The sequence below is a fragment of the Thamnophis sirtalis genome, unplaced genomic scaffold, assembly GCF_051295495.1.
Source record: "Thamnophis sirtalis isolate CommonGarterSnake01/CBP01778 unplaced genomic scaffold, rThaSir2_p1.2 scaffold_1, whole genome shotgun sequence".
Taxonomy (NCBI): domain Eukaryota; kingdom Metazoa; phylum Chordata; class Lepidosauria; order Squamata; family Natricidae; genus Thamnophis; species Thamnophis sirtalis.
Genome location: NW_028261381.1, coordinates 155,833,440 through 155,856,417, shown reverse-complemented (window position 1 = coordinate 155,856,417; position 22,978 = coordinate 155,833,440). Strand labels below are relative to the sequence as shown.

Sequence of the window (22,978 nt, the reverse complement as noted above, 5' to 3'; positions counted from 1 at the left end):
CTATCTACTGTATTTCTATTTCTCTCTCTATCCCTCTACCTACCTACCTACCTACCTACACTCTCTCTCTCTCTCCCTACCGTATTTCTCTATTTCTCTTTATCACTTTACCTACCTACCTACTCTCTCCATCTACTGTATTTCTCTTTTTCTATCCCTCTACCTACCTACACACTCTCTCCCTACCTATTGTATTTCTCTCTATCTACCTAACTACCTACTCTCTCCATTTACTGTATTTCTCTCTCTCCATTTTCTCTCTCTATCCCTTTATCTACCTACCTAACTACTCTCTCTCTCCCTACCTCACTACTGTATTTCTCTGTCTAGCCCTCTATCTACCTACCTACTTTTTTTAAATTTGCCTCTTCAAAACCTTGGTGTGTCTTATAATCCAGTGCGTCTTATACTCTGAAAAATATGGGTATCTTACTTAGCAATGGAAATCATGGGCTCAATTGTGGCCGTAAATCAAAGAATATCTGTAAGATGTTAGTGTTTCAGAAAAAATGAGATGTTTGGAACTTCCAACAATTCTATTTGAAGATGAACAAAAAATAGTGTACAGTACATTAAAACTCAGTTAAAAAGAAACTCATTTAAAATTTCCTTGTTCATCACCCCCACATTTATGTCTGCTTTTTATATTTTATTATTGACTAAAATATAAAGTTCTATATGACTTCTAATTATGGTTTGGATCAATGCTTTTATCTCATCATATTCCATTAACTTTTATTTTAAAAGAATGTCCAAATTCAATCACATACAATACTTACATGTTTGGGCAATTTAGAAAAGGAAGACTGTATGCAAATCAACTCAGGAAATGATCTCTGATTCATTAGCTAGCAATTTAAAGAATGGCCTAATTTCTAGCAATGAGAAAAAGAAAAAAAAAACCTAGAGACAAACCAGAGACAATATTTACATGGAAGGACAAACACCATGTTTTACTAGCAGTATTTGGAACCTACTGTCCTTTTTTTCAATGAGTTTGGTAAGGATAATGCACTACTTTGCTTCTGACCACCAGCTGCTTGTATTTTTGTCAGCATTCCTTTGCTAAAAATAAAAACTGAAGACCAAAGACGCTTGACTGATATATTTTTCCTGGAAGTTCACAGCATAACTTCTGCTAAAGATGGCACCAGTTATCTTTATAATATCCACTATCTTTCATTACATTATCAGTGCACAAATATTCTTTTCTATTGATACCATGATCGATTATCGACTCCTTTTTTCAGATGAATCTAAGATTGAAAAAAAGTCTACAACCACATCTCTTGCTTGCTCCAGTATTTTTAAAAGGCTAATGGCCATTATTGATTCTTTGTGTAAGTAAAAAAACAGAAACCTAGGCAGAACTGGCTCTCTTAGTCTAGTCTCCCCCTTACCACTCTATTTGGAAACATAACTTTATTGAGACACAAGGAGGTCTCTTAAGGAAAAGAAGGAAGATTCTGGTTTGCTAATTGCTCTAATGTATAAACACCATTTTTCTTTAGCAAAGTAATATGACAGTCAATGGATCTGCCTATCTCTTTAAATAGTTTCAGTGCTGTGATACCAATCGTGGTCAAGTTTGATGCTTTTGTATAGCAAACTATTAGGTGGTTCCTTTTTCTAATCCTCTGTTTCCAAACAAGAAACACCCCTTTTCTTTGCCTGTCACAGTAGCTAAGATGAGGAGGAGCAAAGAGGCCCATGTCTCCACAGTCCAGTCACAATTCGAATCTCTGCTCCACCTCCTTGGCTATCATTTTTGCAATGGCAAGGGAGGAGGTAGCGGCAGGTGAAGGGGCATTCCTGACATGGAGGATTCGAGCAGCAATGTCTCCAGTTCCACTATCAAACACAAAGTCATCAATCAAGTTCCCACCACTGTCCAAGGCTTGAGCTCTGACCCCAGCAGGTCCTCTGCAAAAAGGAAAACACGTTCAATATTTCATTTGATATCCTCCCCCTCACCAAAGTGACTTAATATGAGGTAACTAAGACAATTACTGCACTATCATGGTTGGCTATTGAACAGAATAAAACTGAGTCATAGACCAATAAAAATACATCTGTAAAACAAATGAAACAAAAGTATTCCCTGACATTAATAACTGTGGCAATCATTTGTGGGCAAAACTTAACATATAAAGTAGCACAATTCTGCTACTTTTAGAGACATAAATTTATCCTGATTGCTTAATAGATAATATGGATACTTGATTTTGGCTAACAACTAAGAAGCTCATCAAGTTTGCTTCTTTAAATTCAATTTTAGGGTTTGTCCTTGGGATTTAAGTAAACAAAGGGCTGTACTCCCCCCAAAAATATGGTGTCAGATTTAAAAAAAACAATATGGGACCAGGACAAAAACTGATTTTGATAACTTTGTATTATATTAAAAACATAAAGACCTTCTTGAGAGAGATGGGTTGTCTAGAAACAAGCTGGAGAAGATTCCTGCGAGTCTCTTGCACTGCAAGGCGATTAAACTGGTCAGTCCTAGAGGAGATCAATCCTGACTGCTCTTTATAAGGCCAGATCCTGAAGATGAAACTCAAATATTTTGGCCATCTAATGAGAAGGAAGGACTCACTGGAGAAGAGCCTAGTGCTGGGGAAGACTGAGGGCAAAAGAAGGGGATGACAGATAATGAGGTGGCTGGATGGAGTCACTGAAGCAGTAGGTGTGAGCTTAAATGGACTTGAGGATGGTAGAGTACAGGAAGGCCTGGAGGAACGTCCATGGGGTCGCGATGGGTCGGACACAACTTTGCAATTAACAACAAAAATTAAATCTACAAATTTAATTGGTTATTACTAATAAATCAGGTTAATTCAAAGATTCAGTTCAAAGGATCAGTTTAATTAAAATAATAAAATATACATGTGTGAGATTGGACTTTGTTCTCTTGTGATTTCCTAGAGTCTAAATTGATTCCTCATTTGAGTGCAGAAGACCAGAGATTGGGGAGAGGGGGAGCTACATAGGAGGGAAATGAATCATCCCTGTGGTCATATGGGCAGGTGGGCTGCTAAGCACCCAAACTTAGATCACATGATTGCAGGGTCAGTGCAGCAGCTGTTAACTTCAAGGAATAAGAACCAGTCATTTTGTGCCACCATAACTTCAAACAGTTACTGAACAAATGTTTATAACTCATGAAGTACATCTATTTGACTTAGAAACAAAGGGGAAATGTGTATCATAATTTTGATTCTCATGGAAGTAGCAGAAAAGAGGAGAGAGCTATGTTGGACTATGTTTCATCAAATGCCTTTTTCTGGTGTGAACTCTTTATCATGGAGCTGCTTCTTCAAAATTCTTAAACATATTTAACCAAGGTGGTGGGAGGGGGGGGAACCCATTCTTGATATCTCAGTAATTTTACATTTGTTTTACCTCTGAATATCATTGATGGTAACTTCAGGGATGATTCTTTGCAGCTGCTTCAATTGGGCATTTAGAAAACATGCTCTGTACATTTCACCCATCCCATATGAAAAATTCTTCAACGCTAGTTTCCACAAACCACTGGGAGAAAAAAAAGCAGTTTATTAGGATCTGGCTGGCTAAGAAGGTAAAATTCTCTCATCATCCATAATTCTATAAACTCTCAGACCTTAGAAAACATCAATATAGAAATATAGTAAATAAATGTGTATCTCTTGTGTGTTCATAGATCAGATGCAAACAACTAAAAGTACAAACAAATAATTGCATCGCAATTATATTGAAAGATTAAATCAGTCGTAACCAAGTCTTTTTAGTGCTGTAGCTAAGAAATACTGCACTGGGATTAATAGCTGTCATTTTGATTTAAGCCTTTAATTATTCTGCTGATTTTCACTTTACATATCTGATTAAGTGGACTTATCTAAAATGTTTATGCCACAGTACATTTTTACATTCTGGAGATGCTGTAAAATTGGTTGTTTTTCAAATTGCTTTGAATAAAAATATGATTTTAGTTCATTTTTTAATCTAGTAAAACATATTTTTGTTAAATAAGCAATCTTGTCATTTTTTTTCACCTGCCACTTGTTTCTTCAGATGATAGAAATGATTCTATTGAACTATTGGTTTTTAAAAGATGAATATTTGTATTTGCTTTTTCTCCCAACATTCCTAAACACAATATTACTTACAACCTGAACTGAACCACACTCTCAGTCCTCTCCTACAGCTCCCCCTGCAAGCAACTGAAGGCTTCTTGCAATGCTCCCAAATAATACTCAAGTAACAGAAAAATGAGGGAGGGCATACTATCTGGAAAAGATTACCTGTAAGCAGCTGCATCTATAAAATCTTGAATACTGAAATCATAAAATTTGTAGCCCTCTCGTTTAAATGCAAGGACTGCATTCGGTCCAAGCCAGACACTACCATCCATCCGTGGGGTAAAATGAATGCCCAGAAAGGGGAAACGGGGATCAGGTACCTGTCATACCAAAACACATGTCCCAAATCAAAATTCATTTGAGGTAGGAAAGTACTGAATGTCTGTATCGCCCTATGTGCAAACTATAAAACAGTTAAACACAAGAGTTCCCATTTAATTGTAGAGAGAGATGGAGAATAAAGGGAGTCAATTTTCCAAAGAGAGAGAGGCCCTTTTTCATTGGATATTTTTGAGCAGAAGTGAGATGGCGACTTACCAGAGATGCTTTAATTTGGATTCCTGCATGAATCAAAGCCTAAATGGCCCATTTCAATTACACATAACAAAATTTAAAAAAAGGAATTTTTAAAAGAAAGGCAGAGTAAAGGGAAATATGTGGCAGTGATCTGGACAGGGAATTGAGATACTTTCTATGAAGGCTATTAAAGTTTAAAGAACTTTTTGCAACACCAATAGTGCCTAAACACCACCACCACCACCACCCCCGGGTTTTACTTCCTTCCAACCAATAAGTGAAAGTACTGAGAAATTATATACCGGATAAATGTTTCCTCTAACTAAATAGCACTTCTCTGGCTTCAGCACCAAATAATCTCCACGGAAAGGCACAATGCGGGGCTCTGGGTCACAACCAGAGATTTGGGAGAGTCTGTCCGAGTAAAGTCCTGCGCAGGACACAAGATGTCGGCATCGGACCTCCTTCCCCTGTGACAAAAGCAGCACAAATTTACTTCAGCTATAATATACCTTACACAATCTCAAAAGTAAATAATCCCCAAAGATATTTCCTCTATGTTCCATTTCCTCCAATGCTGCTCCTCATGTCTGAACTGACCTGTCCTAAGACCAGGACAGGAAGGGATTACTTTTTGCTCTGAAATAGAAGCTCAAATCAAAAATAGGTCTTTTGGGAAGAGAGATAACTTTTGGAGAAAGCTAGTCTAGCCAAACAAGTGATACCTTAGCCAATGAAAAAGGCCAGATGTCCAGCGACTGCACATGGCAGGGTTACTTGCATATGAAGTCAGAGTTTCTCAGGGAATGAGAAGCTTTAAGCTAGGGGTGTCAAACTTGATTTCACTGAGGGACGCATCAGGGCTGTGTTTGACCTCGGGGTGGGGGCTGGGATGGGCATGGCCAGCTCGTAGTTATTTGTGTCAGAGGCACCTGTGGTGGCCTGAGCATTCTGCCAGCAAAAATGGGCTCCCAAGCTCAGTTTTCAGCTACGACAGCCTCCTGCAACCCTCTGTCAGCAAAAATGAAGCTCAGTTTTTGCTGGCAGAGGCACTGTAGGCCAGTCCATCACTGTTTCCAGGATTGCCCTGCAGGCCAGATGTAAGCCCCCCCATGGGCCAGATCTGGTCTCCGGGGCCTTGAGTTTGACACCCCTGCTTTAAACAATTAGTAAACAGGCACAGTTAAAATTTTATATTTTTGTAAAAACTACTAGAACTGTGCCTTTGTAATGCTTTGTAATATGGTTATTATCTTTATTAAATATTTTCAGATATTAAGAATTATGTTTGCTTTTCTATATAGAGGGCTAAGGAAAGCCTCCATCAACTGATTTTTAGTATATATTTATGCTTTAAGTAACCTGAAGATTACACTCTTCTTTTCCATCAACCTTGAATACTGTTTTGTATATTAATTTAGTTCTCAGATTTCCTTAGAGATGAACTTGGAAGATGATTGCATATGAAAGCATAGATGGCTGAAAAATAACATAAACATAGATATGTTTAAAGACTTTGGAAAGTATTTATTTTATTATAAAAAGCAGATGCTGATGGTGTTTATTAATAAATTATTAATAAATTATGTATATGCACTCGGATGTCATTTTTACCTTAATTTTCTACATCTTCCTATTTTATTGCTGCAAAAACTCTGTGAATTAAACGAATATACAAACCAGCATTCTAAACTGAGTGTAATATAAAAGTAACTAAAGTATTAACCTACTAAATCATCAATTAATGTAAAAAATATGCTTAGTAAGTAAAAATACCAGAAGGTCAAATGTATGTATTTTAAAATTTGAATTGAATGTTATCTTACCTTTGAATTTCTAACAATAATTGGATATTTCATCCCTACAAATAATATGAAAAGAATTTAAATGGGTTATGAAGCAATTGTTTTATCCCTTGTGCAAAACTAAAACCCAAATGGTAGTTTCTGAAGAGAAAGTGGGCTAATCTGCAGCCATTTTCTTTTTCTTGTAGAAGCATCTTAATTAAGATGCTAGCATAAGAGGAAAAACCCTGACTTCTTTCTAATATATATTCTTAAGTATGTTTTATGTCCATTAAAAAATGTGTTTCTTTTCTCGGCCTTTGTTTAGTTTGAATTCCATTCAAGCCCTCTCATAAAACATTGAGTGTATTTTGAAGTACACTAAACCATTTTAAACAGCATGCAATAAGTTGAAAAAAAAGATCTGACTAAAGAACTCCTAATAATCCAAAAATAGGAACTCTAGCAACATAAAATATCAACTCTCCTTTGAATCAAACTTGAATCCAGATGACTTATGGACACAATCCATGTAGTTTGCTTGGCACAATACCTTTTGAATTGCATTTTGCTGTCCCCTTGTTCTATCTCCCTTTCTGCCTTTCTGTTTACTCAAACAATATCTATATTACTAGGTATCCTTTGGCAAAAGTGATCAGAAGATATTTTCTTCTGAATTCTGGGATTGATGAAACATAAAACAACTTTTTCTTGCTAAATTTTCTTTTAATAAAAGGATTTGAAGTATAGATTTCAAACCAAGTAGCAGACCAATTGTAATGGCTTCTAACATATATTTGTTATTCTTTATTAAATTGCAAGGAAAAAAGTTGTTCAATTGTCCTTTTTACTAGGTATAACCCCTCTGTCTTTTGGATATGAATGAGTTCTAAAGTAAAATTTAGTAACTATCAAATTTACAGCAATTTTTGAAGAAGTTCTGAAAAGGTATCCTATAACATAATCATCTGAACCATACCACTTATTCAAAGCAACCTAAGTGCTGAAGGCAATTTCAACCTGCACAATCTTTAAATGCATAGAAAATGCCATCTGTGTGTATGGACTATGCTAAGCCAGGGTTTTTTAAACCTTGGTGTGTTGTCCATGTATACTAGGCTGGTTAACACACATTTAAGGTCAAATGAAGTAAACTTTGTTGTAGTTTAAATTTGTGTCCGCCTAAAGGGCACTCTGGATTTTGCATGGAACATCAAAAAATGTATTCTAAAATTGGAAGAGACCAACTTTTGCTTTTTGAAAAGTTTTAGGAGATGAAAGGGCATGGCATCTTGGAATCTGGAGGTCTTCTAGTCCATCACCCTGCCTAGGCAGGAAACCCTGTACCATTTCAGACAAATGGCTATCCAACATCTTCTTAAAGACCTCCAATGTTGGGGCATTCACAACTTCTGGAGGCAAGCTGTCCCACTGATTAATTGTTCTGTCAGGAAATTTCTCCTCAATTCTAAGTTGCTTCTCTCCTTGATTAGTTTCCACCCATTGCTTCTTATTCTGCCCTCAGGTGCTTTGGAGAATAGTTTGACTCCTTCTGCTTTGTGGAAACCCCTGAGATGTTGAGTTCAAGGTCTGCATATTACAGTGAATCCTGAGAGGAAAATTCCAAAGAACATTGGGGAAGAGTATACCGTAACTGTAGAGGTGTCAGAAACAAATGATCCACTGTAACTTACCTTCTTTACTTCCTTCAGCACTTTCCTTTGCCATATCCATCTGTTCCACCTCAAACTCTGTCAAGACAGTACCTCCAGCTGTCTGAAAATCTTCAGCATAGGCTAGGGCCACCTGCCTGTAGTTCACAATGCCGGTGTATGGGGAATCCAGAGCCATCAACCCCTGAAAAGGTGGACGCAGGGACAACACATCTGTTCACAGGGTCAATATTGAAAGAACAAAGAAGACACAAAGGGGCCATTTGAATCAATGCAACTTTCAGCAAGGCAGCCTACATGCTTAATTAGGTCTACGTGCTTACTCAGATAGTGCTGCTTATTGGCAAGGAATGACAGGAGGACAATTTAAAGCACATGAAAGTGGCGCTAGATTAATATTTGCCAAAATGGTTTGTTCAAAAGAACCTTAGAGCGGGACCATCTGACATTCCCAGTACAATTATTGACACCATTCCTACCTTTGAAACCAACAACTGGTAAAGAGATTTGGTGAGGTAAAATACTGAAGAGTGACAGGCATGGATTGAAACTTATTTCTGGAAGTCAACGCATTAATTAATAGGCATTTGCAGTCTGAGAGATCAAACTGGAGGATTTTGCCTGGAAAAAGGAGAAGATACAAAGAAAAAAAGAAGATGGACTCTTGTATCTGAGCAACTGATTGGGTATGATCGTTGGAGACTTTGAAGAGCAGGCCTGCTTTTCTGTCTAAGGTAAAGGTTAAAGACATGCTGGGGCTTGATAAAAACTACCATGAGCTACTGACTCCTGAACAGCCGCAGACTTGACTGGGAGGAGAATTTGGCCTCAGCTAGAGCTCTTCCAGAGAAACATCTGGAAACATCTAACCAAAATAAGTGAGCATGTTAGTTTTGCATGGGGAAACTCCAAGCAACATGGAACAGCGAAGAACGCTTTGTGGTGATCTGTAAGGTATGAAGGTTTGTCTTTCAAACAGAAAACTCAAACCGTGCCTGCTGGAAGTGGAAGCTTTGTGTCATTAGAAGAGTACATGAAGGAATAAAGAGCTTATATACTGCATCATCAGACATGAGGGAGGGTAAAAAATTGCTTGCTATGATGGTTAAAGCAACTCAGTAAGGGCAAAGAAATGATACGAATGCCAAAGAACACAAGAAGAAACAAAAGCTTGTGACCCAGAGAAGCAAGAGGATCAGAAGTTAAGTGCCACTAGTAAGTAGCTCAGCAACCTGCTCTAGAAGCCAGTGCATGGCTTCCACCTTACCAACCTCATCTTCATGGAACAGGATGAAAGACACTCAAGGCTCTGATAGGTCAAAAAATGCAGCATCCACTTTGAAGAAGAAGAGATGCATTCTGGTAACGTGTAATTCCCAAACGTGAAAAACTAAGAACCTGCAGATTGGATATGATGTCAGAGAATTGAGAGCCGAGGTGGTGCAGTGGTTAAATGCAACACTGCAGGCTACTTCAGCTGACTGCAGTTCTGCAGTTCGGCTGTTCAAATCTCACCGGCTCAGGGTTGACTCAGCCTTCCATCCTTCCAAGGTGGGTAAAATGAGGACCCGGATTGTTGTTGGGAGCAATATGCTGACTCTGTAAACCGCTTAGAGAGGGCTGAAAGCCCTATGAAGCGGTACATAAGTCTAACTACTATTGCTATTGCTAATATGTATTATCTTCCAGGTCTGTTCAATGGGCTGCCAAAACTCTTCAAGTCTATAAATAACAGTTGTGCTACTATTCAGGGGGAAATGAACAAAAAATGCCAGAAAAGACCTCAAAAGATTTCTCCAGAGTCAAAGAGGAAAATGACGTAGGAAAATGAAAAAGTGGAAAATCTAAGGTAGTGTACTTGTCAGCTCTTTCACGAAGAGGAAACAGCATCCTGGAAATCAGAAATCCTGTATTTAATTTTCTATATCAACTTTAATTTAATGTACTACTATTGTTAAGCTGCATGGAGATATTTTCACACTTTGCCGGGTACCATCCCAAAAGATTAGAAACTGCACAGCAAGACAGCAGCTTACCCGACAGTAGGGTTCCTTGGCTTGTATTTCTTTGGGAGAGATTAGTTGCAGCCCCCGGACATTATTCTGTGTCCCCCTTTCATAAAGTGCCTTGAGCCTTGGAATTTCTTCATGTTCCACTGCAACAATCAGCTGCCAAAGAAATAAGAAACTAGAGCAACCGCAGAACCAAAAAATACAGTGGACGAACAACAGGAGACAATCACACACTGCAAAGTGTGAATAAATAGAATATTGAATTAAATTAGACTTTAATTAAAATTACAATATAAATTAATTGTGCTTCATAACTTTATTTAGCTGGAGGGATCTTTCCTTGCTGATATTCTTTCTTGATTAAAAAACAAACTATGGACTCTTAATTTCTTTGGATCAGAGCAGTGTTTCTCAACCTTGGCAACTTGAAGATGTCCGGACTTCAACTCCCAGAATTCCCCAGCCAGCATTCGCTGGCTGGGGAATTCTGGGAGTTGAAGTCCAGACATCTTCAAGTTGCCAAGGTTGAGAAACACTGGATCAGAGAACCGTAGAAGAAGCCAGAGTCTCTTGTTCTTTAAAGTAATTGTCAGTGAGAGCTGAACTGGCTAGAAATATTATAAACCTGCTACTTCTCTGGATGATATAAGTCAGAGGTCTTCAAACTTGGCAACTTTTAAGACTTGTGGACTTTTTCTTTTTTTAAAAAAAATAGTTTTTATTAAACATTTTTACCTTTAAAAAACAGGGGGAAAAACACACACACAAAAAGAAAAACCAAGACAAACATAACAATATAAAATAGTTTTACAGACATGTGGACTTCAACTCCCAGAATTCTCCAGCTATGTCCGCTGTCTTAAAGTTGCCAAATTTGGGAACTTCTGATATAAGTATTAGGCTGCTTTTTCTCTTATCACGAAAGAAAGAGAGTTGCATTATACCAAGTGTTTTTTCAGCATCTACTCCAAACACTTAAGAGAAAACAGAATAATCTTATCTTATTCACCATTAGGCCTCCTTTGTTGACTCAGCAGGTGGCAGCCACTATTGTGTTTAGGCTTCAAAGCTAAGCAAGGTGAGGCTTGGCTAGTATTTGGATCAGAGCTCCCCATGAAATTTGAGGACTCTACCAGTTGCATGGCCAAGTTGAAACAGATCTAGTTCTAGTCCTGCCTTAGGCACAAAGCCAGCTGGGTCACCTTGAGCCCCTCATTCCCTCAGCTCTGGGAAGAAGGCAGTGGTAAACCATTTATGAAAAAGAATCATGCCAAGAAAACTGCAAGGACCTGCCAAGTGCCAAAAATTGACTAAAAGGTACAAAAAAAGAGAGATTCCATTTAGACTTTATTTTGGGGACAGTTGGAAGAATTTAGCTACTGTATAAGCCTAGTATATGAACTAATTCAAACAACGTGGTATGTTATGGCTGAATTTTTTTAAAGCCTATTTTCTAGTATTTGGCAGGCAGACATTTCTAGTCAGGCAGTGAGCTTAAGATACAATCTTGAATGCCTTCCTGTGAATAAAATTATCTGTACCATCTTTCTGCCAATTGAAACAGCACCCAAATTGCTCCCCATAAGATTTAATTGTAAATTGTTGCAGCTTTAGGGAGATGTCATATTAGTCACCCTTCCCTGACATCAAAATCAACTGACATACAATTTGTTTTTTTCAAAGGACACAATTATTCTAAGATAGATAAATAGATATGCTGATTTGTGTTCATATACTGCAATTGCAAATATAAAAATAACAATAAAGCAATGGACCAAGGGAAATTGAGCTAATGCAATCATACGCATGAGAATACACACACACACACACACACACGTGTGTGTGTGTGTGTGTGTGTGTGTATATATATGTGTGTGTGTATATATATATATATATAATGTGTGTGTGTGTGTGTTTTTTTTTTATTTGTGCTGATAAATAAATAAAGGGAGACTAGTATAGATCTATTTCAAGCTATTTAGCTCTCATCAGCTAGCCATACCCTTACTGGGATCCCAGTATGGCTAGCTGATGAGAGCTAAATAGCTTGAAATAGATCTATACTAGTCTCCCTTTATTTATTTATCAGCACAAATACAACATGTGTGTGTGTGTGTGTTTCTGATGTTACTGTATAACAATGATGGAAAAGGCTAATCAGTAACATTTCATTCTGTGTAACTCTTAAGGCTGCAGATTATATCATGACTGGAAAGTTGGTTCAGCGATTATAAAGCAGTAATGAAAAAAATCAGAATAAGAAAATCCAACAATCCCAGATTAGTGTGTACCTATTGTATGATTCTTGGGCCAATTCTCCTGTTATTTGAATAATAACAATAATCATAAATGAAGTGCATTAGAGTTATAGTAGGATTAAATCTGCTTCTCTTTAGAATCATTTAGATTTTAGAACATCCTAGTATAGTGCCCCCAAGAAAATTAAGTAACTTAATCAACTGTATTTGGAGCTGTATAAGATTAACAGCAAACATTTCAGCACTTACCCTACCTTGCCACATTGTTTATATGGGATTCCTTTTTGGTCACAGTATTCATAGCAGAGAACAGCTCCTTCTACACACAACTTGGCTTTTAGGGATCCAGGTGTATAATAGATTCCACTGTGAATAACACCACTGTTATGCCCACTTTGATGGAGAGCTAAATAGAAAGTTACATCTATCATTGTATTGATCTTCTAATACATAGAAATATTTTGTTAGTCAAAATATTATTGAATTATTTTACATAATTTCAGTGTTAGTTTGGGAAAAGATAGCAAGGTAAAATAGAAATAAGCATAAAAAGAGCCACATAATATGAAAATGTAAACATTTATGTTAAGCAGTAAGATTTAAGAACTCACTAAAATATCAAGCAAATAGAAAATAGACATTTATTCTCATGACCTGTTCCTGATTTTTTTTGGAGACAGCTGTGTGCTATGCAAAACCAAGATATACAGGAAACTATACATAGATACAATAGGCTTCTATTTCTCAGAAAACTATAGAAATCATACTATTCTATGTAGGCAACAAAATCCATATCCTAGAAATCATCAATTTTCCATTGAATGGCCACAAAAAATTGTGACAAAAGTTACTAGGAATTTTAATGTTGTCTTATGACAAATGAGATGTAAAATTGGCCCATCAAAAAGATTTTTAATGGATTGTATCTATCTGAACTGGAGGTAATCCACTTTCAGCAACCACAATTGAGGCCAGCAATTTGGTTATTAAGCTAAGTGGTCACTAAATGAAACCATAACTGTGCTTATGTTTTTACTTCAGCTTTTCTTTGCTTTATACACCTGTGAAGATTGTAAATCCAAGGATTGGTCACAAGCTATTGTAACTGAGAACTGTGGTTAAACAAGGCAATCACTGAGCAAGAGCTACCTGTATAACATTTAATACTAAAGGAATACCCTTACCTATAAGTTAAACATATGAGTGGAAATAATATAGAAGTCTGTCAACTGTTTTATCAGTTTTAGATATCATACCTAATTCCTTTTCCTTTTCAAGTACTGCAAAAGCAAGAGACGGATGCCGCAGACTAAGCTCTCTGGCGGATGCTAGACCCACAATTCCACCACCAATGACAACAACATCAAAGGTACTGTCAAAAACATTGAAAAGATCATTCGCAAGACACAAACTCCAGATTTTTTTTTAAAAAAATCAAGATTAATTACAACTTATTTTTATGATGAACTATAATGACTTATAGTTATTAGGCAATGATTCCTATTATATTAAGCCACATATTGAGTTATCATGGTCTGTTGCATAATCACAACTGACTGGGTTTGTGCAAACTAAACCTACAACTGTGGCTTAAAATAGCAGAATCCATCCAACAGGCTGCACATGTCAACCAGGCAAAGCTCATTAGGGCTTAAGTGTAATCTGTAAAACCAGCCAATTTCTGAATTTCTACTTAGCAGTAGCACTACTGTGCAAAAGTTGTTCCTGGCATGGAAACGGAGAGGTGCTTAAGAGCTGGTGCAATTACATCTCAGATCCCAACAAACGGAAATACTTAAGCTCGGGGCATTAGTTTAAATTGCGCTGCTTCACTTTCTCTTTTTAAGGACTTCCCCCGCAGAGGAAAACTCTCCCTGTTGAATGTCTACCTAGCAGCGGCTTGTAAAGTTACGCCGCTCGGTGCTGCAGGCTGCTGCCCTGGGGAAGCGGGGGAGGGAGGCGCAAATGGCGGGGCTGGTAGCCCAGGACCGACGCTACCAGCTGCTCACCTCCTCCGTCGGCCGTTGTCGGCGCTGAGAGGCCGCGAGGGCATCGCCCGACCCCCGGCCCGACAAGGGCGCCAGGCCCCGCCGACGACCCGACGCCACGCCGGGATCATTGCGAGCTCTGGCGGGCGGGAGAGCGAGCGAGCCAGTCTACCCGACTCCTCCTCCTTCTCCGCCCGCTACAGGTCGGGCCTTGCGGGTGTGGGTGGGGGGGAGAAGCACATCGGAGGCCGCGCAGGTCCCGCTACGACTGAAGGAATCCCGCGGAGGCGGAGGGAGACGTCACCGCGCCATCGCGCCCGAGGTGCGTTTCCCCAGAATGTGCCGCCATTCCGGCCCTTCGGAGAGGGAGGCAGGCCGAGCTCCTCCATGCAGAGAGGGAAGGTCGGGGCGGCCTTTTTGCCGCATCCCGCTGATGGATGCGCTTGCAACAACACCCCTCGATCCCCTGCTCGCTATGCCAAGGCGGAGTTAGTCCCAGGAGCATCATCAGCCCTGCAGCGGCTCTCGGGAGCTGGGCTGGGCAGGCTCTCCCAGAGGCGAATTAAGACTCACTGGTGCCCTAAGCACTGACAAATCTTGGTGCCCTCCTCCTTTATACATACTGTACAAATCTTCATTGTTTTTTTCTTTCTTCCTCAACTTTGTGGTGCCACTTTTGGGCCTGGTGCCCTAAGCAGGTGCTTAGTCTGCTTAATGGTTAATACACCCCTGGGCTCTCATCGGGTGGGCCTGAAGGTCTAAGTTGTGGGCGAAGGAGAGATGCAGAAGGGGTTTTTGCCTTCTACAATACAGTAGCCCCAAATGTCTGAGCATCCCCTCCCCACCCCATCAGCCATTGTTCCTTTCCTTGCTTGCAGTAGGGAGAGAACTGCCCTCTAATTCCCCCCCCCCCCCCGCAATGTTGTAGTAGAGAGATTGGGCAGAGATCATGGCTAGAGTAATAGACTGCCCTGAGCCATAATGCACTTTTTTGTGTGTGCAAATCCACCCCATATGTGGCTAGTTATCCTGGGTCAGAAGTTACTGATGAAGGTAATGTGACTGGTTTCTGGAAATCCACTGAGCTGTCATTATTATGATCTCTTTCAGAAGTTACGCGATGTTGACGGAAGTGCTGATCCGTCAAACGAAATTGTTGAAGAGGCAGCCGCCTGCTGGGCTGCGGAGGCATTTCTGGGGATGGTTAAACGCAGTGTTCAATCAGTAAGAACACAGGCAAGAAAAATGAAGTTGTTTCCATAAGTTGCTTGTACAATGCCGGCTGAAACTAGTGAAATTAGTTGCAGAAATGATTGCCTTCTGAACCAGCCTTGAGAATTGTAGCACTCTTACTAAGAGTGAGCTGGGGTTTGAATTTTCCTAGCGCTCTCATGAAAGTATGAATGATTCTCCAGGTTGACATGACCATTCGGTTAAAGAAGGCAGCTGCCGTAAGAGGCACTTGCTAGGGAAAGGTGCGAACCCCAACACTTCTGAGCCCCTAAAATTGCATTCCTGCCTCTTGGTTTCATGGAAGATTTGTGGAAGGGAAAAAGATGCTGTTTGTATCTCAGACAGCAAAATGTGAGTTATAAGCTCATACCTACTTGGCAATCTTATCTCATATATAGTGGTCCAGTCATCTTTGATGTTTTTCATATATTGAAATTAATTGGGATGTGTGTACTTGTTATGATTCAATACAATACCTTAAACCTCATGCAAGTGCAATACCTCTCTGTTATAAAGGACATTTTTAAATTTAAATTTAAAATTTTTAAATTAAATTTTAAATTTTGAAGCTGCAGAATCCTACTGATCAAAATGCTTAGGGAAAACAAATAAGAGCGACTGCCCTTTAGGACTGCAGGAAAGATATTCAGTGCTTCCTGGGAAGTGGGAGCTGGAATCCCAGCATAATTTTTGGTGTCCAAGGAACTTTTTGGTTGAGTGATTGCATGACTAGTCATTGATTTCCAACTTGAAATCTCTGAGGCTTTTTATCCCTGAATACACAGATCGTATGTGTATCGAATTTGAGATGGCAATCTTCTAATAGTGTTTAATATGTATGATCTCTGGGGATGAAATGTTTTGCTTCATTAATGTGAGCTGAGCTGAATAATATTGGAGTAGCATATAGGGGCTCTTAAGAAGATTTAGAAGAAGGGCCACAATGAAAGCCATTTTTAATTTTTGTTTTCAGTTGCATTGATTATATTCTTGGTAGCTTTAACAACTCTAGGCCACCTTAAGTATTCATACAGAAAGGTAGTGTAGAAATAAATATTCCTGTTTGATTACAGTAAAATTAAGAAACTTTTTGGTTTAGGATACATTTGATGAGTGCATTCACAACATGACTACTATAGTAGCTCCACTAGTATATTTCCCTTGATGTTCTGAGAGGTTAAGAATAGTCATTCAATGTTTAACGGCTGGTGCTTTGTTTTGCAACAAGCCAAGTGAGGGGCAGGGGGGACTCCTAGACTAGAAGAGATGCAGCTGAGAGCACAATGGCAGCCACAGGACCCACATTGCTTATCCTGAAATGCAGGAACTTCATCTTGACCTTGATTGAGGTTGTAGTTTAAGATTAAACCAAAATGTTCACAGCCAAAGTGAGGGCTCAGATGCTCAGTGGCTAAGATGCTGAGCTTGTCGATCAGAAAGTCGGCAGTTCAGCGGTTCGAATCCCTAGCGCCGAGTGAGTTCCCGTTATATGTCCCAGCTTCTGCCAACCTAGCAGTTCGAAAGCATGTAAAAATGCAAGTAGAAAAATAGGGTCCACCTTCATTGGGAAAGCAACAGCGTTCCTTGATCCTTTGGTGTTTAGTCATGCCATCCACATGACCACAGAGACGTCTTCGGACAGCACTGGCTCTTTGGCTTTGAAACGGAGATGAGCACCGCCCCCTAGAGTCGGGAATAACTAGCACATATGTGCGAGGGGAACATTTACCTTTAGTTTGTACCCATTGTGTTTTATGAACTAAGGTACTGTGATTTGCAAACTGTGTCTTTATTTTTGCTTAAACTTATACAGTTGTGTTTAGTCAATAAACACTAGGCAAATCATGGTTTAAGGTTTGCTTAGACAATGTATGTATATATTCAAATTAAATGAGTGGTTAAATGTCTATTTTAATATTGCTTCTATGCACTTCCAAGATATATCTGTTCTATGTTATTCTTTATTGTTATTGAATATATTACCTTTTCACAAAGGACTTTCAAGACAGCTAATCAAGATTGAGCTTATATGTTATGTAAATTATGGTTTGTTTATAATTGGATTTAGCTACAATTAACATGGTTCTCATAACACAATCCAGAAGTTTTTAAAGCATAAGGGATGGATTCATATATAGTACATTAAGCCAAAAACCTAAAACAAATGTCTTTTTATTGTGTGAATATATCCCACACTTACTGGTGGAAATGACTTATAAGTTACATATAATCTACAGTATTTTTCTCAACTCTATTAATAGGAAAACTTTAACCATCATCCCCCAAGGCTATTTTCCACTCTGACCTACACAATGATTTACTTAGTGAATAATGCACCACATTTATTTTTTAACCAGGTTTCTTTCACAGAAGTGTATTAATGTAAGGCTTTGACCCTAACATTAGATAAACTAACCCTAATTTCTAAAATCATGCCAGGAAAAGCAGCTGGTTGGGAGGTCGGGAGGGCTGAAGCCTAGAGATAGTTTTTAATGTATGGGCCAGCCGCCAGCCTTCTGGAACAGCCTCCTGTGGAAAGTTTGATTGGCCCAACTTGAGGGACCTTCCAGAAACTGCTGAAAATGGAGGGAGGTTGACAGCAGATGCTGTTTTAAGTTATATGTTTTGTATTTTATAATAATGTATTTTATGATTATGGTGGGATATTAGTGCAATACATAAGTAAAGAAATATTCCAGTGAACTGGTCAAACTAAAAACCTTAAAGAATTGTAATTTGCATTGAATTAATTGGGATAAATCTTATTTAGGCCCAGTGGATTTCATCTGAATGCTAGTGTTAAGGAACAAAGGATATTAACAGATGTTAAATTGGGGAGATAGTTTTTTCAGGATCACATCAGGAAAAATAAATTCCTTGTCTGCCATGATCCCCATAATTATCAAATATCCCCAGAACTTTTATTTCAAGCCTGTCCATTAAATACAGATGCATATTGTAGTCCTCAATTTACAACCACATTTAGGACAGGAATTTCTGTTTTTAGGGTGGTCATAAAGCAAGTCATAATCAGACCTGATTTTACAACCATTTTTACAGCCATGTGGGTTCTTAAGCAAATTTAGCTTCTCTAATTGACGTGTTTTATTAGAAACTGGCTGGGTAGATCAAAATTGCATTAATATGACTGTAGATTGTTACGACCAGTTGTAAATGCAAACCGGTTGCTAGGAACCTGAACTGCAGCGTGACTATGGAGGGATGTGTGTGTTGTTGTGTAATGGTCATAAGTGTGATGACAGGTCATAAATCACTTTTTCTGTCATAATTATGAACCATCTTTAAATGAATGGTCCTATTTGTATTTAATGAACCTTTAATCCAGTGTTTCTCACACTTGGCAACTTTTAGATGCGTGGACCTCAATTCCTGGAATTCTCCAACCAGCATGTTCACACATCTTAAAACTGCCAATTTGAAAAACACTAGATTTAATCTGTGGTCCTTTACACCGTCTATGTTGATTTGAAGATACTGCATGTAGTGGAAAGAACTCATTGCGATGCCTTCTTGCCAGGGTTGACCATGAACGAATCCGCGCTGTTGGTCCAGATAGAGCAGCTTCAGAGTGGCTCCTTCGGTGTGGTGCATCAGTGCGCTACCATGGCTTTGACAAATGGCAACAAGATTACAATGCAATCCCTATGGGTCCGCTGGAGAAATATAAGATCCAAGCAATCAATGCCACAGAATCTTGCATCATGAACAGAGGATTTGATTATTTTGGTATGTTACTGAGCCTAACATAACTAATTTAATCTGTAGATATTCGCAGACAAATTATTTGATAAAGTTTGTTATTTGCCTGCTAGCCCCTTTTCCTTTGTGTTGCTCTGATACAAGAAGCTTGCCTTTTTAAAGAATTGTGCAAAAGACATCATAGAAACTACAGCCTATTTGGTGCATTGCTTTTATACATAGCGAATTCTGCTTAAGGGCAGTTCACTTCAATAATAGTGCATAGCAGTTATTTCATTTGCACCACTATTATCTTAATGGTATCTACTGAAATCAGGAAGACAATCCCCCCTCTACCCATAACACAATTTCCTTTACCTATTTCATGCCAGTCTTTCACAGAATTATCAAAAGTGTAATTTTGAGACAATAGGCAACTTTCCCTGATCTGCTGCCTTCCAAATGAGTTGGTTTCAATTCTTATAATGCCCAGCCACCACAAGCAACACATAATTGGTTCTTATCCAGATTAAGGAGGCTTGTATTTAGGAATATATTTGCCTTACAAGTAATACAAAACAGAATGTGTTTTTGTTTGGATTATAGGATACATGATATTCTCCATTAAGATTTAGAGTTCTGTGCAAACCATGAAACTAGACTTATACCATGTCAAAATCTTGATTAATTGTGGGTTTTGTCATAATATTGGTCCAAGTAAAACAATGACTGGCAATAGCTTGTAAATCTATTGTATGTAGACAGATGCCTTGCCTAGAGATGTTAGAAATTATCCAGGCCCTTTTCTCAAGAGTTATAGTCCTTTTTAAAAAAAGAAAAATATCACTTTCACCAGAGGTTCCTAAAAAAAAAAACGTTTAAAAAATTTCTATAAGAAGTTAAAACTATTTTCTCCACTGTTGTGAAAACAGACTTTGCCTATTCAATTGCACCCCATATAATATGTAAGGCACAAATTCATTATTGTAATTCTAAATTATATGTGATCTTGCTGGATTGCCTTTACCAAAATCAGAATGGTTTGATTTTATCTAATGCCAGTAGAGAGGCTCCACTTACTGTGCTTAGTGAAACTTTGCTATTGTTATTGCTGGGTGCACAAACTAATAGTGACGAAGCATGTTCCATATGATGGAATAGTTTTACATTAATCTATAAACCATAGTTTTTAAATTCTTAATAGCCAAATTCATGCAACAAACTGAACTAAAACTAAGCAAACCAAATTGTAACTTAAAATGATGTGAGTCCAGTCAGTATATGGATCAGAGCAGAAGCCCCTCACATAACCTTTTTGTAATAAGCTCTTCCCTTAACAAGACATTATGCTATTTCAGATGGTCTAAAGCAACTTGAAGAAATAAAGTTTTGCAAGTGCATATACATTGAGGATGCATGCTTACAACGGATTAGCGAGACTCCAAACCTGCAGAAGAGCTTGCTGCGTTTATTTCTCATTTCTTGTGGAAATGTTACAGACAAAGGCATCATTGCATTGCATAAGCTCAGGTATGTAACACAATTAACACACCTCTATATTTTATAAAGTAGTTATGATGATTGTGTGGGCTGTTTTCCCTGCTGCAGCCTAGATAAGTTAGAAACAGTTAAGTTCTCGGTGTTCTCTGAGCTTGATTATTTTCTTTCGTAGTCTTCAACATACAACCACAATTAGAATTGGAATTTCTTTCCTAAGTTATTGCAGTCTTAAGATCAGTTGGACCTGATATTACTACAATTTTCATAGCAGTCATTAACTGAATCAGATGGTCATTAATTAAATCACATAGCTATTAAGCAAATCCAGCTTCCCTAATCGGCATTATTTGCAATGGCTGTAGGATGCCGCAACCAGTTGTAAACGCAAGCCAGTTCCAAATGCCCGAATTCTGATGATGTGACAACGGGGTGGTGTGATGGTTGTAAGTGCAAGTACAGGTCACAAGTCGTTTTTTCGAAGGCTGTCATAACTTTGAACCATTAAAGAGTTGTAAGTTGAGGACTACCTATAGTAGAAAACCTATTACATATAAACAATCAGCCATCTTCTCTCATCCATGCACTGATAACAATACTTAGCCTACGTTTGCAGGAAAACAACCTAGCTTAGATGTCTATGGAGATTCTCAGTCATCCAGGTCATGGTTGTCTCAAAGGTGCTTTTTTTTTAAAGAGTCAACTGGATTTTCTGGATTTTCTTTGAAGACTTCTCATCCAAGAAGCTTCTTCCAGAAGCTTCTTGGATGAGAAGCGAAATGTTTTGAAAGAAAAACCAGAAAGTCCAGTTGTCTCTTGAAAAAGCCCCTTTGGGACAACTCAGCTTAGAGAAGACTAAGACCCCCCCCAGAGTGCAACCTTGAGCTACAGATGTTCTGTACTGTTGAAATTAAGAGATTGTTTACAATGTATGCACAGATCCATGTGTCTGTCTAGAATTCTGATTGCGCCACCATCTCTAATGTTTTTGCCTTTGTGTATGCTGGAAAGCTTACAGTATGTTCATTGCTTCAGTTAATGTACAGGTAATTCTTGACTTACAACCATTTGTTTAGTAACTGTTCAAAGAAATAACAGCACTAAAAAAAAGTGACTTGTAACTGTTTTTCATACTTACGACCGTTGCAGCATCCCCATGATCATGTGATCAAAATTTGGATGATTGGCAACTGGCCCATATTTATGACAGTTGCAGTGTCCCAAGGTCATGTGATCACCTTTTTCAACCATCTGATGAGCAGTCAGTGGGGAAGCCAGATTCACTTAACAGCTGTGTTACCAACTTAGCGACTGCAGTGATTCAATTCACAATTGTGGCAAGAAAGGTCATAAAATGGGGCAAAACTCACTAACAACTGTCTATTGCTTAAAAATAAAAATGTTGGATTCAATTGTGGGCGTAAGTCGAGGACTACACGTATCAGGGTTTTTTGCTGGGCATATTGAAAACATAAATATGAGCTTAATTGTATAAATGCTTGTAAAATTTTGGGGAGGGGTGTGTGACATAGTATTTATTCTATTGAAAATAAGATATTGATGACACTAATGAGTATTGTGAAATGGGCGCCTTTTGCTTTCTGTGTCCCTGAACAACTATTTTGCTAACAGCAATCTTTCTCTCTCCTTTTATTTAATTTCTAACAGCAACCTGGAATATTTATTCCTGAGTGATCTGCCAGGGATACGAGAGAAGGAAAGAACTGTTCAGTCCCTTAAGAAATCAATGCCAGCACTTGAGCTTGAATTAGACTTGGACTAAAATCCTGACCATTCTATGTGGCATCATTTGCTTTATTAAATCTGTGAAACGATCCTCTGAGCAGCCCATGGTTATTGTGGAGCTCCTTGGCCTAGTTAAGAGGAGGAGGCTGCAGACAGAAGCATGCAAGGCACACAGACTGCTCCTTAAGCTCTAATACTCCCCTTGTATAAGATACAGAATCCCAGAATGTATGGAAAAGATGAGAAACAAGCCTCTGTTCTTAAGGGTCTTTTATGTTTTTATGGGAAAAGTTGAGATTATGGGATAGATATAGATATTGCTGGCCCATATAGTCATAATTAAAAGTGTTCTGAATTAATTTTTTCCTATTATAAATAAAGGCGGAATTTGAGGATGCTAACACACAATAATAAATGCTGCATAACTAATGATGATGAGGTTTCTGAAGCT

General features: G+C 38.5%; 2 protein-coding genes across 5 annotated transcripts; one reads left to right on the top strand and one right to left on the bottom strand.

Moving 5' to 3' along the window:
* Window positions 1-1,289: 1,289 nt before the first annotated feature.
* On the bottom strand, window positions 1,290-14,507 carry L2HGDH (L-2-hydroxyglutarate dehydrogenase). 3 transcript variants are annotated; one of them, XM_087728794.1, is made up of 10 exons: window positions 14,374-14,507; window positions 13,621-13,736; window positions 12,619-12,770; window positions 10,131-10,262; window positions 8,116-8,278; window positions 6,464-6,498; window positions 4,940-5,107; window positions 4,284-4,441; window positions 3,403-3,534; window positions 1,290-1,923 (listed from the first exon to the last, which is right to left on the bottom strand). In XM_087728794.1, exons 1-10 carry the CDS (start codon window positions 14,481-14,483, stop codon window positions 1,728-1,730), a joined length of 1,362 nt encoding a protein of 453 aa, XP_087584920.1. In that variant the 5' UTR covers window positions 14,484-14,507; the 3' UTR covers window positions 1,290-1,727. The 3 variants fall into 3 exon arrangements, with proteins under 3 accessions (XP_087584920.1, XP_087584925.1, XP_087584933.1); XM_087728799.1 differs by lacking the exons at window positions 13,621-13,736; window positions 14,374-14,507 and having other exon boundaries at window positions 12,614-12,750; XM_087728807.1 differs by lacking the exons at window positions 12,619-12,770; window positions 13,621-13,736; window positions 14,374-14,507 and having other exon boundaries at window positions 8,116-8,307.
* A 41-nt stretch (window positions 14,508-14,548) lies between these two features.
* On the top strand, window positions 14,549-22,619 carry DMAC2L (distal membrane arm assembly component 2 like). Of its 2 annotated transcripts, XM_014062690.2 has the most exons (5): window positions 14,549-14,674; window positions 15,463-15,576; window positions 19,124-19,332; window positions 20,643-20,814; window positions 22,450-22,619. In XM_014062690.2, the coding sequence occupies exons 2-5, from the start codon at window positions 15,473-15,475 to the stop codon at window positions 22,562-22,564; spliced, it is 600 nt and encodes a 199-aa protein (XP_013918165.2). In that variant the 5' UTR covers window positions 14,549-14,674; window positions 15,463-15,472; the 3' UTR covers window positions 22,565-22,619. The 2 variants fall into 2 exon arrangements, with proteins under 2 accessions (XP_013918165.2, XP_013918166.2); XM_014062691.2 differs by lacking the exons at window positions 14,549-14,674; window positions 15,463-15,576 and adding an exon at window positions 15,656-15,936.
* Window positions 22,620-22,978: the final 359 nt, after the last annotated feature.